This window comes from Ricinus communis, chromosome 1 (assembly GCF_019578655.1).
Source record: "Ricinus communis isolate WT05 ecotype wild-type chromosome 1, ASM1957865v1, whole genome shotgun sequence".
Lineage (NCBI taxonomy): Eukaryota > Viridiplantae > Streptophyta > Magnoliopsida > Malpighiales > Euphorbiaceae > Ricinus > Ricinus communis.
Window position 1 is genome coordinate 16,614,900 of NC_063256.1, and position 18,148 is coordinate 16,633,047.

General features: G+C 34.9%; 1 protein-coding gene across 1 annotated transcript; it reads left to right on the forward strand.

Moving 5' to 3' along the window:
* The first annotated feature begins 16,366 nt into the window (after window positions 1-16,366).
* On the forward strand, window positions 16,367-17,899 carry LOC112534773 (isoprenylcysteine alpha-carbonyl methylesterase ICME-like). The gene is made up of 3 exons (XM_048378551.1): window positions 16,367-16,970; window positions 17,287-17,377; window positions 17,702-17,899. Exons 1-3 carry the CDS (start codon window positions 16,831-16,833, stop codon window positions 17,861-17,863), a joined length of 393 nt encoding a protein of 130 aa, XP_048234508.1. The 5' UTR covers window positions 16,367-16,830; the 3' UTR covers window positions 17,864-17,899.
* The last annotated feature ends 249 nt before the right edge of the window (window positions 17,900-18,148 follow it).

Below are 18,148 nucleotides of genomic sequence, written 5' to 3' on the forward strand. Positions count from 1 at the left end.
ATATTATATAATAAATTAATAATAAATTACCAATTTTAATGACATTTAATAAAATTTAAATATTATAATTGAAAAATTTAAATAATAAATTCAAATAAATATATCAAGAGAATTATATCGGTATAAAATAATAAAAATAAAATATATAAATTGTAAGCAAATAAGTCATAAATATTAAATATAAAAAAATATTACTTTTCATTTAATTGTAAGCTGTAATGATTTAAACACAAACATTTAATTTTTTAGTGTTGTAATATAATTTTATAAATATATATAATAAATATTAGCTGTAATGATTCTTTTCCGTTTAATTGGGTCTAATTTAATATATATATATATATATATATATATATAGACCTAAAATACTTTTGATATATATACTTAAACTTTAACACATAAAATTGTTATCTTGATATATGTATTTATTTTTCACACATAAAATTTCAAATTTATATGTAATTTTATAATTTTATAATTAATTTATTGATTAATAAGTTACACTTCTATTAAAAACTCATTTTAATTTTAAGAAATAACATATTAATAATAAATTAATTTTCTAATTAGATAATGATTATTTTAAAAATAACATTAATTATATTTTAATATTATATTAACTAATAAATTATCTAATTAAATAAAAATCTTAATTATAAAAATATAATTTTTAAATATTATATTTACTAATCATATAATAATTTTTAATTTTAAAAATATAGTAATATCATTATATTGATAATATTAATTTATATAATATTAGAATTAACAAATAAAATACTTTAAAATGATTTTTATATATTATATTAATAGATTTTTTTAAAACAAAGATTGAGAATATCTAAAATAATTAGTTTGCTATTATTTTTTAAAATATTATATATCAAATATTAAATATTAAAAATTTATTAAATTATATTTATAAACTTAATTTTATAATCGAAATAATAATAAAAGTCATGCAATGCACAGATAAACGACTAATTTAACTATAAATCTTTTAGAATTAGATTAGACTCTAATTTGACTATTGATTTCCGATCGAATGATTGAAATGATCAATTTGGTCCATTTTTACTATTATTATTTTAATTTTAAATTAAATTATAAATTGATTTGTTTTGTAGATAAAATGATCAAACTCTATTGCTTTGTCGATGCTAGACAAAGTCGACTGTTATACTCACAAAGAATGTGATTGGGGTTTAAGCTTTCGTTCTTTTTCTTTTTTGTATTGAATGAGATAGATCAAAATTGGTTGAATTGATTAATTTGATTAATTTATCTTTTATTATCATAGGTTTAATTCATTATTTCACCAAATGGGTGAAATATATTAAAGTTGATTGAATTGATTGATTTGACAATTTTGCCTGTTCTTTTCTCATAGTTTTAATTCATTATATGACCAATAGGTGAGATGGATTAAAATGGCCTAATTATTAAAAAATCTCAAAGTATTCACTTTTTAATTATTTTATTTTATTCTATTAGTTTTTTTTCACACAAATGCTTATTCTTTGATTTTTGTTACAAAACTACAATTCGGCTACCGTAATGTGAAAATTGCGGTGGCTAAGTGCTAACATGTTAAAATCTTTTTTTCTCTTTTTAATAAAAAGAAACGAGTCAGACTAAAAAAATTGCTGACTCATAAAAAAAGATTCCCAAAGGGATCATCTGCATCCTCTTCTTCCCCTTTTTCGTTCATTAACCACCTCCCCTGGATTCGATATATAATCTTTGCCAATACTACTTGAAACCATCTAGTGTTTGTGAAAAAGAACTGTGAAGAAGATTGATTTTGATATTAAGAATTCTAAGTTCCTTACAATGAGAAGAATGGTATATATACATGATTTGCTTGATTGTGTTCTATTCTAACGGTTGCCTAACGACTCTTTCTGCAAGGATATGGGTTGAAGTGATCTTTCCTGCTTTGCAGGATAGGATGCTCCTTTTACCCTCAGGTCTGTGATGATAGGTCTGCACAAGCAACCTAACTTGTGCAGCCTTTGAGATCTCAGCTTCTTTTGCTTCTTTTCTTCCTTTTTTTCTTCTTTCCTCAACACTCTCCCTCAAGGTGGGTTCGAATAAGTTTATTGAACCCATCTTGCTGAGGATCGAATGATGATTCTGCCTATCCAGGGCCTTTGTGAATATGTCTGCCAGTTGGTCTTGACTTCTGATGTAAGGAGTCTCAATCTCTCCCTTTTGAACCTTTTCTCTGATGAAGTGGCAATCAACTTCAATGTGTTTGGTTCGTTCGTGAAACACCGGATTCAATGCTATGTGTCGAGCAGCTTGGTTATCGCAATGCATTTGTATTAGTTCTTTACTTTCAATTTTCTTATCTTTGAGGACTTCTTTGATCCAAATGAGTTCGCTTGCAGTGGATACCATTGCACGATATTCAGCTTTGGCGCTTGATTTGGCCACTACACTTTGTTTGTTACTTTTCCAAGTCACCAAGTTTCCTCTTACAAAGACACAATAACCGGTGGTTGACTTCCTGCCATAGCTTCCAGCCCAATCTGCATCAGAAAAACCAATTGTATTAGTAGTATTGTTCTTCTTCATCCAGATTTCTTGTCCGTGAGTTCCTTTGAGATATCTGAGGATCCGATCTATAGCTTCTAGGTGACTAGTGCGAGGAGCATACATGAACTGGCTCACCATACTAACTGCAAATGAAATGTCAGTTCTAGTGACAATAAGATAAATCAGTTTTCCTACCAAATGCTGACAATGCCCTATGTTGGTTAAGGGTTCTCCATCTTCTAAGTTAAGTTTTATTTTGGATTCCATAGGGGTGATGGCAGGTTTAGCGCCTATTTTTCCAGTTTCTTTCAAAAGGTCGAGGGTATATTTCCTTTAAGATAGAAATAAGCCCTTATTGGATTTTGCCATTTCTATGCCTAGGAAATATGATAGTTGGCCAAGATTTTTGATGTCTAACTCTCATTTTAGACTTTGTTTGACATTCTCTATTCCTTGATCATCATTCCCTGTTATTATAATATCATCAACATACACTAAAATAACAATAATATGATTAAGAGTGTTTTTAACGAACATATATGAATCAGATTCACATTTACTGAAATTAATACTTAATAAAAATCGGTTGAGTTTGGTATACCATGCTCTCGGGGACTGCTTTAGGCTATAGATAACCTTCTTTAGCTTACATACCCGGGAAGTATCTGAGGTTGACTTATGACCAGGAGGTAGCCTCGTGTAAACTTTCTCTTCTAAATTGCCTTGTAGGAAGGTGTTCTTGACATCCATTTGGAATAGATTCCAGCCCTGATTGATTGTTGTTGAGAGAAGAATTCTGACCGTATTCATTTTGGCCACTGGAGCAAATGTCTCTTGATAGTCAATTTCATAGGTTTGAGTGAAGCCTCGGGCTACAAGTCTAGCCTTGCATCTCTTAATGGTTCCATTACTATTGTACTTAATCTTGTATATCTATTTGTATTCCACAGATTTTTTATTTTGTAGAAGAGGAACAATACTCCATGTATCATTTTTCTCTAAGGCAAGAAGTTCTTCTTCCATAGCCTTACACCATTTAGGGTCAGTGTTGGCTTCGTAGAAATTTGTGGGTTCAGTGTGGTTTGAGATCTGACAAAGGTAGTTGCGATATTGGTTATATAGGACATTATAGGAAATGAACTTCTGAATTAGATATGTTACCGTATGAGACACATAGTCTCTAAATTTTACAGGAGGTCTGAATTGACGAATGGATCTTCTCAAGGTAATTTCTTCTTCTTCTTGAAGTTGAGTTTCTCCCCCTGAAGGAAGTAGCATTGAGACAGTAGGTGACTCCCCCTGAGGCTGATAATCCTGTTCAGAGCTGCTAAGAGAAGAATCAGAGGTAAGCGAAAATAAAGACTGACAAGGTCCAGAAGGGAAAGCAACACCGGTGGGGGGTAGGTAGTAGGGTTCAGTTTCAACAAAGATGATATCACGAGAAACATAAGATTTGTGATTTAAAGGATCATAACATTTGTACCCTTTTTGGGTGGAGGAATAGCCTAGAAAGAGAGTCTTGACCGAGCTTTTGTCTAGTTTGTATGCACGTTTAATATGCACATAGCAAACACATCCAAAAGCTCGGAGATGACCTACTTCTATTTTTCGACTTTTGAGAACTTCTAGAGGGCTGAAGCTTTTTAAGGTGACAGTGGGAAGTCGATTTATGAGATAGGCTGCGGTTAAGAGAGCATCAGACCAAAACATAGAAGGCACATGATTTTGAAAAAGGAGAGTGCGAGCGACATTAAGAAGATGTCAGTTTTTATGTTCAGACACTCCATTTTGTTCGGGGGTATTAACACAGGTGGTTTGATGCACAATTCCATGGTATTTAAAAAAGGTGGAAAAATGTTGATTTACGTACTCCGTACCATTGTCGGAGCGAAATTTTTTTAAATTTGCATTATACTCATTTTTTATGAAATTGAAAAACTCTTGAAAGCGGGAAAAAACTTCATTTTTGCCTTTTAATAAATAAATCCAAATGGTGCGACAGTAATCATCAATAAAGGTAACAAAGTATCGAAAGTGATTATATGCAGTAACGGGGGCAGGTCCCCAAACATCAGAATGGATTAGATCAAATACATTTTCAGACACACTGGATGACAAGGAAAAAGGTAATCGCGTATGTTTAGAAAATTTACACACATCACGATTGTTAGAATTTAAATTTAAACAAAATAATTTATTTAAAATAATTTCAGAAGGATGCCCAAATCTTCGATGCAGTAGCATGTCTTGGGTGGGATTAGATGACATAAAATATGTCTTTGGAGGGTTATGCAGATAATAAAGACCATTTTCTAGTTGACCTTCACCAATCGTCTTCCCAGAAATTCAATCCTGAAAAATGACTGAAGATGGTGAAAAAATAACGTCGCAATTTAAATCGCGAGTAATTTTGCCAACAGATAAAAGGTTAGATTTGAACTCAGGTAGAAATAAAATATCTTAAATATTGGATTGAAATAAATTTGTGGTGCCATATCCCTGAATTTTAACTTTGTTGTCGTTGGCAACTGTCACATGATGGGAATCTCTGAGAGAATGAATTTGTTGTAATTGAGTGAGATCCCAAGTCATGTGATCAGTGGCTCCAGAGTCAATAATCCAAGCATTATGACAGTAATTTGATGAATTTAATAGTGGTTAAACCGAACCTAACCCATCGGGTGGGTTTGAACCGAACCGGTTGGGCTGCTGGACTAGGGCTTGAAGTTGGGCCAAGATATCGGCCATTTGGGCCTGAGATGGCTGGTGGGCCTTGTGAGTCAACTGGGTCTGGGCCGGATGATCTTGGTGGGTCGACTGGGCCTGATGAACGGGCTGACTTTGGTGGACTTGAGGAGCCCATAGGGACTGCTGGGCTGGAGAAATCACTGGGCTGAAGCCTAAATGGGGCCGAGTCCGAGTGATGATGATGGGTTGTCAAGTCGGGTCGGGTCGGTAGGTCGGGTTCAGGTCCGGTTTGATTATAAACACTCGCCCTGGCATATACACCCATTCCTAACCCTACTTCTTCTCTTTCTCCCCCATTTCCTCTTGTCTTGTAAAGAGCTTCTCTCCTGCCGCCCCGGTTCCTTTCTCCTTTTCCCCCTCGCCGCACTGTTCCAGCCCCTTCCCACCCCCGAGATGGCCTCAAATGCGGGTGTAGGTGCCAGCAGACATCGCGAGAGTGACCTTGCCTTTGGCAATGGTCGCAGCGCGCGATGGCGCTTGGCCCTCCTCGTTGTCGAGTGACATCTCGATGAGCGTTGTAGGCATGATTTTCCATGAATTGCGAAGGAGAGGAGGCGTTCATGGTGTTCCTCCGCGTTTCTTCACGCTGAACACTTGCTATCACTTCGTCTATTCAAGGAAGCTCGAACGCGAGGAGGATCTGTGATCTCAGGCTTTCATAGCTTGAATCCAATTCTCCAAGGTAAGTGTAGACAAGATCTTGTTCGCTCCTTTTTTGAATTTCTATCGGCTCGATTGAAGGCGAAATATAGTTCTGCAACTCTTCTCACCTTGTGAGTATTTCTGTTGCATATTGCGATGAACTTTTTGTTCCCTGAGTGGTTTGAGCTAACTCTTGTTTGAACCTGAATATATGTGCAAAATTATGTTGATGGCCGTAAAGGCTTTGCATTTTTTTTCCAAATCGATTTTGATGATTCCATCAGGATGCTAAAGTGAGAAATTTGGGGCTCCATAGTATTTGGAGCATAGACATGACCAAATGGTAAGATGTCTACCATTCCTCTATTCTTTCAATTTCTTCTTCTGTTGGGGCTTCCGGCTTCTCTGGTTTTGGCATTTGCTTTGTCCCAGTGATAAATCCCAGCCTTTTCCTGCCATTGAGGGCAATATACACTGTTTTGGACCATTCGAAATAGTTGGAGTTTCCTTTAAGGATGATGTTGGTCAATTTTTCATTTTGAGACATAGCTGAGATTAAAAGAAAAAATGGATAGATGATGATTACTGGTAGGAACCAGGCTCTGATACCATGTGAAAAAGAACTATGAAGAAGATTGATTTTGATATTAAGGATTCTGAGTTCCTTACAATGAGAAGAATGGTATATATACATGATTTTCTTGATTGTATCTTATTCTAACGGTTGCCTAACGATTTTTTCTGCAATAGTATGGGTTAAAATGACCTTTTCTACTTTGCATAAAATGATGCTCCTTTTATCCTGAGATCTGTGATGAACCTAGCTTGTGCAACCTCTAAGACCTCAACTTCTTTTGCTTCTTTTCTTCCTTCTTTTCTTCTTTCCTCAACAGTGTTCATAAAAAAGACAAGATTTTATACACATGGTTAAAAGCTGAGATGATCCATGAAGAATCCTCATTTGAGTTTAAGATGACCTTTGAATCTCCAAACCTTTGCTTGTTAATAGATAAAAGGTTCGGCCATCAATTAAATGTGGATCAATAGCATCGAGCTCAAAGAGCATCTTTTGTTGCTTTTCCTCTAAAAGGGAAAAAAAAGAAAGGCATGTGGGTGTGTTGTTTAGGTAGATCCAAATTTATTGATTCAGTAAAAGAATTTCTCTAAGACTAAATCTTTTTATTAGGTTTTTTCGATGCAGATAATCACAGCCACAACAGTGGTGGCTCATTTAAATTTATAGACAACCCACGTCACACAATTTCCAAAACCGATTCTTGACCATCGCTTTCCGATAGCGGAGCACCACCAACTCCACGAACAATAACTATTTCATTTCTCACCTGACTCGATATGGGTTTACCATTAAAAGTGAATTCTTTAAGAACCCCAATTTTCATGAACTCATTAAGAGCAAAGTGATGACTAGAAGGATATGCAGAGGTCCAACGATGGTAGTGGTAAGAATGATCAAGAGGAACATTGAGGTCAAGAGAAAAAGAGATGGATGGAGCAGGAATGCTAGTCTTAGCCTTAGCACCACAAAGAGGACGAGCGGCACTGTTGGTTTAAAACAATGAGGAAGCATCGATTTTGAGTGGTACAAACATGAAATTAGTGGAATCATATGAGTTAAGTGCCTCGGTGACCTATTGAGTAGTGAGTTCAGAGCTCGACGAGTTTAGGTAGGAAGAAAAAGAGGAAAGGCACAAAGAGGAAGGAGAAAATTGTATGTTTTGGCACTGCATTTTCCACATTGCGGTGGTCGGATTGTAATTTTGAAACGAAAATTAAAGAATATGCATTTGTCTGGAAAAACTGATAGAACAAAAAGTGAATAGTTTGAGATTTTTTTAAGTAATTTGGCCGATTAAAAAGTGGATTGATTATTTTGATAATGTTGTCTTTTATATTTTTTATAGCTTTAATTCATTTATATGTTTTATTGAGATTTAAAAGAGATTAATAGTTAAGGAGTTAACTTTTCTCTTTTTGCTCTTGTTCGATATATATTTTTGTTGAGGGGTTAACTTTAAAACGAATAATAGTAATAATGTGTTTTTATTAATCCCCTAACCTTTATATTAAAGAAAAGTAAAAATTTGTCATTTTTATTTTGTTATTAAATAATATTAAATTTACAATTTTTATTTAAATTTTTTAAAATATATATATAGTAAATATATTTAATCATTGATATCAACTGTTCCTTTTTATTTTAATGATATTAGCAGTTGAAAATAATAATTTAGTAACTAAACCTATAGTTATTACACTTTTTATAACTATTAATCTCAATTCTTTCAGCCTTCATTCAAATGCACTCTCAAAGTATTATTTTTTTATAAATTTATTGAATGTAAGTAAACGAATAAAATTAAGTTTTGAAGAAAATAGTTTTTTAAAATTAAATTTATTATTTCTTTTATAATAATTTCTAATAGTTAAAATGTGATTATGGCATCCATAGATTCAAAAAAGTTTTTAAAAATTATATGAGAAATATCTTATGTCATCTAAGAGGAGTGAATTATTTATTTACAAAAACTAATTCTAATTTAAACATTTTGCTTTGAAAAATTTGAGCATAAAACCAATAAAAACAATTAATTAAAGTAATTGAACAATTCTCAATACAAAACATAAGAATAAATCACCACATATAGCAATCATAAATATAATAAAAATAAGTATCACGATCCGCTCTGCAGGTCCGTGACTGGCGTTAGAGAATGGATAAGCTTAAGGCTATCGAAATCCATAGCAAGCCTAACAGATCACCAACTTAATTAAATTATAATTTCATTTAATATGCCATATACTATATCTACTGATACTCATCCACAAATACAGTAGAGTTTATACTGATTCATCAGTAAAAATAAAATTCAACATTGTAAGGCTGTTCATCATACCATAGAGAAATATTCAGTCTAAACATAATTATTGCAGAGTATTTAGAAATTAAAATAGTTAAGAATATAAAAGAATTAATTATGTTAAGCCTGATGAAGAAAAGTATCGGGTTGCTCAAAGAGAGGAATTGTGGAAGATTTAACTGTCACCTGAAAAATAGATAATTGAAACTGTCAGTTTCGAGAGTCAGTTAAAATCATATAATCTGAATTAAAGCAACCATGTATATAAAATAATTATTTAAATAATATAGAATATCACAAAATAATAAATATATGTCATATACCATAATTTAGAAAAATACAATTTTAATATACACGGGACGAGTACCTCAGCAGAACCCTAAACTCCTAATTCTATCAGTCTTTCGACTCTTTTATTTCAATAAGACTGGCGCCTAGAGAGCAACGCTCAACCATAGACCTTTTCTCCAGTAATTCAAAATTCTATAAGCTCAGAGAGCTATGCTCGACCAAGGCACATCACCGAAAATTTCTCTATTACCAGTGTCTGAATTATACCGGTAAACACACTGTCCTGATGCAACTCATAAGGTGGCATGTTTTACTGTTATCTCATTTCGAACCACATTTCTCGATTTAACATCAATAAAATTAAAGTAACATGATACACAAATATTTATAATATTTTTTGATCCAACAGTAAATATTAAAATTAAATAACATCAGTTATACTGTCACGACCCCACCCGTGGGCCCGTGACCGGCACTAGGGAATGGGTAGGCTTAAGGCCACCGAAACCCGTAGTAAGCCTGACACTCACTGATTTAAACAAATCTCAACTCAAATTTATATTATTAAAACCATAAATTATCTTAATAGTTACACTTTACAAAACTACTTCGGTCTACCAGAAAATACTAGGCGAGACCCGAAGCTCAGAAAATTTACAACTGATACATCTACTATTACTACTCACGGAGAATCTAAGATTTACCATTTTACATACCAAATCAAATACTTCACCCGATGATGAAGGAGTCTAAGCACGAATAAGAGTCGCAGGAGAACTATCACCACAAAGCTGAAAAAAATAAATGGAGACTGTCAGTCTCGAGAGTGAGTTAAAATCATATATCTAAAACAGTTTCAAATATCTCAATGTCACATTCATTTAATTTTAAAATAATTAATAAATCACGCGAACCATACGTGTCATGTTAAAACATATGTGTCATGCCATGCTTAAACAAAATTTATTCCACATGCAACGAACGGAGTACTTCAGAGAACTCTAATCCCAACTCTAAAATCTCGATTATTTCCAACACTTATGTCTCAACTAACCTCAACTCTATCATCTCAAACCTCTCATTCCAACAGATCGGCTCCCAGAGAGCAAAGCTCGACCAGGGACCTTACCTCCACCGGCCACTTAACTCTCGGCCTTAGCCTTTTGGCTCTCTTATCCAATAAGATCGGCGCCCCCGAGAGCAAAGCTCGACCAGGGACCTTACCTCCACCGGTCACTTAAATATCCAAATAAGAAATCTAGTAGCCATTCGGCTCTCTTAATCCAATAAGATCATGCCCCGAGAGCAAAGCTCGACCAGGGACCTTACCTCCACCGGTCACTTAAATTTCCAAATAAGCCGGCTACCGAGAGCAATGCTCACCGTGGACCTTTACTCCCAAGCAACCACACTCTACTAAGCCCAGAGAGCGATGCTCGACCGTATGCGTCCTAATCTTTCTTTCTTAAAATTTTTACCTCTTTACCCTTTTCTTATCTCTCTCATATTATATTGGACACTCATCCAATTCCTATGTTCTACTGCCGTCCCATCCTGAGTCATCATGCAATATTAAAATTGGTAATAAAGGAAAAACATATTTAAATAGTAATTAAAAGCATCATGCAAATGATAATAATAATAATTGAATGAAAAATTGAAATTGCAAATAAATATTCACAGTAGCAAATCAAATTTTATGCATGACACGTGCGTAAACGATATATGACTTTAACTCACAGGTTTGGCGACCTCCTAGCTCAGCTCCGGTGCCTCGGTAGGAGCGAGCCGAATGCATGATCATCTAATCACGGAAAACAATTTATCAAAACGATGAAACAATTACAATAGATCCTAGGTCTAGATTCCTAGGACTGACTGTCTAAGAATCTCGACTCGGGAGAATTCTACCGAAAATCCGGCAGAACCTCCCCTACAACACGAACATTACCCCCCGTAAAGACGGGTCCAGGACCTGCCAGAAAAACACTCCAAATACTTACAATTAAAACAACGGGAGTCGGGTCCCCAAACTTCACTATTTCCGACTCGCCACACAAAGACAAAACACAAGGTAGGCAACCCATGCATAATTATTTTTGACCCACAAATACCATCAAATACACAATATAAACCAAAAGACACAATTAAACTAAGAATTTCTAAAAATAACGGGCCAAAGAAAATTACCGAGACGCTCGATCGCTCGGTCGACTCGCCTCCAGCCGCCAGAGTCCAATCGACGATCCGAACACACCATCGGACTCACAACGACGCTACCGATGACGATCCCCGCCCGATTTTCCCGATCCGACACCCGACCATCCGGAGAGATTTGCGAACGATCACGGCCGTCGATTTGCAAACGAAGCCCGATCGCCACGAAACCAAGTGCCATCGCGAAGCTTGAGCCGAGGAGAGCTCGGGATATGTCCTCCGATTGTCCATCCTCCGGCCGAGTCGGCCGGAAAAGCCCAAACACGGCCGCCACCATTTTCTCTCTCCACCGGATCTTCCGTCTCCCGGCCACCACAAAGGCCGGCCGCTACCAAAAGAAAGCCCTCGCCGTAGAGAGCCGATCGCCACCCAACTCGGCCGCCAACAACGCCGAACACGCCTGGAAGCCGCCACACGCGATTCCCGCTGCCGGAGCCGCCGCTGCCGCTGCCGCCAACAAGACGCCGCCTCCGCTTCCCAACGCCCACGCCTCGACGGCCGCCGACGCCTCAACGCCCCTTCTCTCTCTTCCGACGCGACTCTCTCTCTCCTCCTTTCTTCTTCCCCGACTTCTTTTTCTTTCAATATCGACATTAGGCCCCCGAACTTTTCCTTATTACAATTTGGTCCCTCAACTTTCTTAATTACTTACAATTTCATCCTGTGAATTCCAATTTAACCCCCAAACTTCTTTTTAGCCTTACAATTAAGCCCTTAACTATTTAATTTTGGGCCAAATTAGAATTACTGAAAATACACAATTACAAAAATACCCCTGACCGACATATTTATTTACGAAAATACCAAACTCACAAATTTCCATTAAAACCCCATAAAAATAAAATTATACTTTCAATCCTTATTCCAAAATAAATTTCCAATTTAGTCCTAACACACAATTAAATTAAATAATCAATTTTTTCAAATTTCTTTTATAAACACATCCTTTACAATTCTACCATAATTTTCCAATATATAATTTTACTTATATAAATATGCATTTGGAAAAATTTGAATAACCAAAATATAATCATTTTAAATTAAACCCAATAATAATGAGACTAAAATTAACTTAAATAAAAACTCATTATTAAATATATAAAAATTCCGGGTGTTACATATACGAACATAAATTAATAATGGCAATGTTTATAATAATAATAATTATAAAAATAATAATAATAAATGTAATGAAAAATAAGTAATAATAATAATAATAATAATAATAATAATAATAATAATAATATTCAAAAGAAGGAAAATAAAATTTAATAATACTAATACTACTACTAATAATAATATTTTTTAATCAAATAAAATTTACATTTAATTTCAGATATGACACATGCAATAGATTATACGACTTTAACTCACAGTTCTGTCGAGTTTCCTCGAGCTCCTACGCCTCTGGTGGAGCTGGCTGAATCAACGGATTATCTATTCACGAAAATAATTAAATTAACAAAATATTTCATAATTAATTCTAGGCCTAGACTCTTAGAATTAGACTGCCTAAAATTTCATTTGATCTTGACTTGAAAATTCTACCGAAAATTTGGTAAAACCTTTCCTAAAATGCGGATATTTACCATCCGTATAACGAGTTCAGAACCTGTTAAAAATACTTCTAATATTCATTAAGTATTTAACAGGGGTCGGATCACCAAAGGTGCATAACACAACTCAGATCACAATTAATAAATAGCTGTCCGACATAACTATTTATTCTACAACTAACTCAAAAGTAATTTGCTGGTATCTAATTTAATTATCCATAGCCATAATTATCGCCAAATCGAATAATAATTAATTACACTAATTAATTCATAATATTTATAATTAAACTATCAATTAATTAAATTAAATTAATTATTTATAATTAACAATTAATGGAGATGATATTTTTTTAAAAAATTTAAATAACTTTTAAGGCTCAAATAAATTTTACGGAGCCAAAAATTTAAACTTTTATGCGTCCGAAGAACACCACGATCCGAAACCGGTACAGTCAACAGTGTCAGAATTCGAATTCAGAGTAGTCTACAAACTTGAGATATGTGAAGTCCAAATATACCAAAATTGCAGCCTAAATCTATCAGGGAAATGCCAAATCGAGGTGGAAAAGAATATGCTCCAGTGAGGCTTGGACGAGTTGAACAGCAGTTTTTCGACGACGAGGAGGGGCTGTCCTAAGGTTTTGGAGGGTGAGAAAGCCGATTCAGAGATCAGTTTGGCTAGAAAAGACTTGCAGTTGGTTGGTTTAGCATCGGCAACGAGAAGGACAGCAACTCCTCCCTCAAAAATTGACTTTTTCCGATTAGAAAGAAAGGGGGAGGTTGGCACTGGCAAGGAGAAAGAAAGGTGGAAGTAAGGAGGCTGGGTGGTGGTGCAGGTGGCTAAAAATGGTGAAAAATAGAGAGGGAGAGGGGTGGTGGCATCCTAAAGAGGAGGGGAAGAAGAGGAAAAATATGGGTCTCTTCTTAGGGGCCAAAAGTATATTTTGCAACAAGGAACATATCCATAAGCTCTCCCTTTTAACAGATAATGCTACAGTATTCTTAGGCTAGGTGTTTTATTTATTTTTCATTTCATTTTCATTGATTTTTTTTTTATCATTATTATTGTTGTAAGTCTAAAGTTAGTGCTCATTGGTTAGAGTAATAATTATGTATATATATTATTTTAAATAAGGCTAATATAGATAAAATTTGACTCACTTATTTAAAATTATAAAAATATATTTAAAATTCACTCAAAATTAATATAATTAAATTATTAGATAATATTAAATTAAATAGTGCTCATATTATTCAGTTATTAAAATAAATCTTTTAATTTATCAAATTGCCCCCGAAAAAATAATGAAATTAAAATCTAAAAATTACGGGTGTTACGTCCTCCCCCCTTTAAGAAAATTTGTTTTCGAATTTAGAAAGCAATAAGGCTTACTTTAAGAATGAAACAAATGAGGGTAGGAATCTCTCATCTCTTATTCGATTTCTCAGGTATATTCCTCGTAGAATGATTCCGCCAGAGCACCTTAACCATCGGTATAACTTTATAGCGAAGTTGGCGAACTTGAGTGTCCACGATCATGACTGGCTGCTCCTCATAAGTCAAGTCTTTGCTGACTTCCATATACTGAGGTTACAAGACATATGAAAGATTTGAAATATACTTTCTCAACATAGATATATGGAATATCGGATGCACATGCGACAAATTTGGCGGCAAATCTAACTTATATAATACCTCTCTAATTCTATCGATAATCTCAAAGGGTCCCACATAAAGAGGGGCCAACGCTTTTGACCAAACTGCATTACACCTTGCATAGGAGATACCTTCAGGAATACATACTCTCCAATACTAAACTCCACGTACTTCCGCTTGATAACCGCATAACTCTTTTGCCTACTAATAGTTGTCTTCAGTCTCTCGCGAATAATATGAATCTTTTTCGAAGTAATATAAACAAACTCTGATCTTGCTAACTTCCGTTCATCAACTTCTTCCCAACACATAAGAGATCTGCACTTTTTGCTGTACAATGTCTCATAAGGAGCCATCTCAATGCTCACATGATAGCTGTTATTATAAGCAAACTCAATCAATGGTATGTGCTATTCTCACTGACCACCAAAATCCATAACACTCATTCGAAGCATATCTTCTAAGGTCTGAATTGTCCTTTCTGACTGTCCATTAGTCTAGGGGTGCAAGAGCTTGTGCTGAAGTCCAATATGGTACCAAGCTCTTCTTGTAACTTTCTTCAAAACCTCGAAGTGAATTGTGGTATCCTGTTAGACACTACAGAGATAGAAACTTTGTGAAGACTTACAATTCTCTCCAAATACACTCTTGCATACTTAGCCATAGAATAAGTAGTTTTTTTTTTCACGGGTAGAAAGTGCACTGACTTAGTCAACCGATTTACAATTACCCAAATAGAGTCATAACCAGTAGATGTCTTAGGCAAACATGACATAAAATCTAGAGTAATCCTTTTCCATTTTCACCCGGTATGGGAAGCGGTTGTAACAACCTTAACAGCTTCTAGTGCTATAGCTTAACCTATTGACACGTCAAACACTTGAAAACAAACTTTACCATATCCTTTGTCATCCTATTCCAGCAATAAATGCCTTTCAAATCATGGTACATCTTGGTAGACCTGGATGGACACTGTAAACTGTGTAGTGAGCCTCTTCTAGAATTTCCTTTCTAAGATTATTCACATCTGGAACACACAGTCTTAGTGCCCATCCTGAAAGTACCATCTTCATCAACAACAAAATCATTAGCTTGACCCTGTTGCGCTTCTTCTTAGATCTTCCTTAACTGTAGGTCCTGACTCTGAGCTGACTCAATTCTATCAACAAGCATGGATCTAACCTTGAAATGTGCCAACAAGGCTACCGATTCCAATAATTTCAATTTTAATCCTTGGGCATACAGTTCATGCAACTCTTTAATCAGAGGTCTTTTCTCCGTGTTGATGTGAGCAAGGCTAGCTGCTAACTTCCTGCTTAACGCATCTGCCATTACATTTGCTTTATCTGGATGGTAGAGAATGGTATAATCATAATCCTTCAGAAGCTTCAACCATCTTCTTTGCCTCAAATTCAAATCTTTCTACTGAAATATATACTTCAAACTCTTGTGATCCGTATATATCTCGCACGTCTTTCCGTAGAGATAGTGTCTCTAGTTTTTAAGAGAAAAATTATTACTGCCATCTTCAAGTCATGAGTAGGATAATTCTGTTCATGCCTCTTCAACTGCCTAGATGCATAAGCCACTACCTTACCATGCTGCATCAAAACACAACCTAAACCCACTCTTGAAGTATCACAATACACCATGAAACCACCAGTTCCAGATGGTAAAGTCAACACTGAAGCTGAAGTCAAACAATCTCTTAGCCTCTGAAAGCTCCTTTCACACGCATCAGTCTATTAGAATCTGACATTCTTCTGAGTCAACCTAGTTAAAGGCTTAGAAGAGGAAATAAATGCATAGAACTTGTTGTAGTTCATTGCCCCATTGAGGTACATGGCCTATGTTGTTTGGTATTTAGAATATGATGGATCATATCTGTTCTAAGAGTCATGTAAGAAGCTCAATTGGAGGTTTCTGAATGTGAACTTTTCTTGAATGTGAAAAGATGAAACGGGAACTGTTTTGGAGGTTGATGGTGGATCCTGACAATTGACAATGATTTTTTTTTTTTTCTTTTCTAAGTGTTCTTTAATGTATTTGTTAATAATTGCATTCTGTTCCATTATTTTATGCACTTTACTTTTAACTCTCTGCTCAGATATAATTTATTCAAATTAGTGGATCACTTCAATAATCGGGGCCTTTACCGCTCCCTTTTCTTAAGGTACTCACCAAATAATTTCTTAATGGTTGGCAGTCTATATATGCTTACTAATTATGTTACATATTTCATTGCATACAATTTGTTGTGTTGTATAAGCTCCCTTTTCTTTTACATGTTTTCAGCATAATGGAAGGTGAAGAATCCCAGCATTTATTTTCTCCTGAAGTTAAAATAGAGTCCCCAAGCTTTAGACATGCTGTTTCACTGTTGCCTCCGATTACTCTTTTTCATGGAAATGCAGATTATTCCATACCATCAGCTTCCAGGTCAGAATTGGATTTTGTTGTTTTCAGTATGAATGACATATAGTTATTCTAAAATGATGATATAGGATAGACGCTAATTGGATTGTATCAATTTTGATAAAATGCATTTCATTCAGAAGTTCCACAAAGTAACTTTGTAATTTCACATTTAAGCCAACAGTATACTGATTACTGAAGCATGTTAAGAATAATGTAGATGCCTACTAATCCACCTAGATGCTAACAGCTTAATCAATTCCAGTGCTGCAAGTTCTCTGATTCTTCCTAATGAACTACTTTCACATATTGACAGTTTTTTTTTTTCTTTTTGTTGCAGTCAAACTTTTGTAGATGCTCTTCAGAGATTAGGAGCTAAGGCTGAACTAATTTTATACAAGGGAAAAACTCATACAGACTTGTTTCTGCAGGTGTGCACTCTGCTGATTCAGATGTTTCTTTCTGTAGTTCTCATCACCATTTAATATCCTAGTTTAAATACTTTACCCTGCATGTTCGGTTTTCCAAATTCCGACATTTACCGATCCAGTATGAATTAGCTTAAATCAAAATTATGTTGGGTGCATTATACAGCAGAAATGAATAGCATTTGAACTGTGCTGACTATCTCTTGCTTGGGCATGTTAGTGTTGTTTGCCCTGACGTAAATCATGGCAAGCAATTTCATTAAACTCTTTCTTATTACACCGAAGAATCCATCATCTCCCTAGAAAATTACTGGGATGTTCTTGCAGGATCCTTTAAGAGGTGGTAAAGATGACCTGTTCGACCATATAGTTGCTAAAATACATGCAGGTGACAAGGATGCTCTTGCTAAGGATGCCATTGCACCTCCAAGAAGACGTCTTGTTCCTGAATTATTATTAAGGTTGGCTGGTCATATCAGTCCATTTTAGGTCTTTAAACTGCAGTTGGTTCGACATGAAATGTACAAGTTTTATACTTTTCTAAGCCAGCTCCTTTTGTATATACCTTTTGTTATTCAAGGCTGCTGAGCACATGCCATTTTGAAGGAACTCTTCCTGTATTACTTGGAAAATTGTAGAATTTACTCGGCTAGTATAATGAATGCTAGTGATTTAGTTTTATTTTGTTATAAATATCTAAACATTATTAATAATCAATTATCCAGATTATGGTTCCTTAAAAGAATGTAATTGAATGAGTGAAATTTAAAATAG

Coding starts and splice junctions, on each gene's coding strand:
- LOC112534773 (XM_048378551.1), top strand. CDS start 16,831: ATGGAAGGTGAAGAATCCCAGCATTTATTTTCTCCTGAAGTTAAAATA. Junction 16,971..17,286: donor TCCATACCATCAGCTTCCAG/GTCAGAATTGGA, acceptor TTTTTGTTGCAG/TCAAACTTTTGTAGATGCTC. Junction 17,378..17,701: donor ATACAGACTTGTTTCTGCAG/GTGTGCACTCTG, acceptor ATGTTCTTGCAG/GATCCTTTAAGAGGTGGTAA.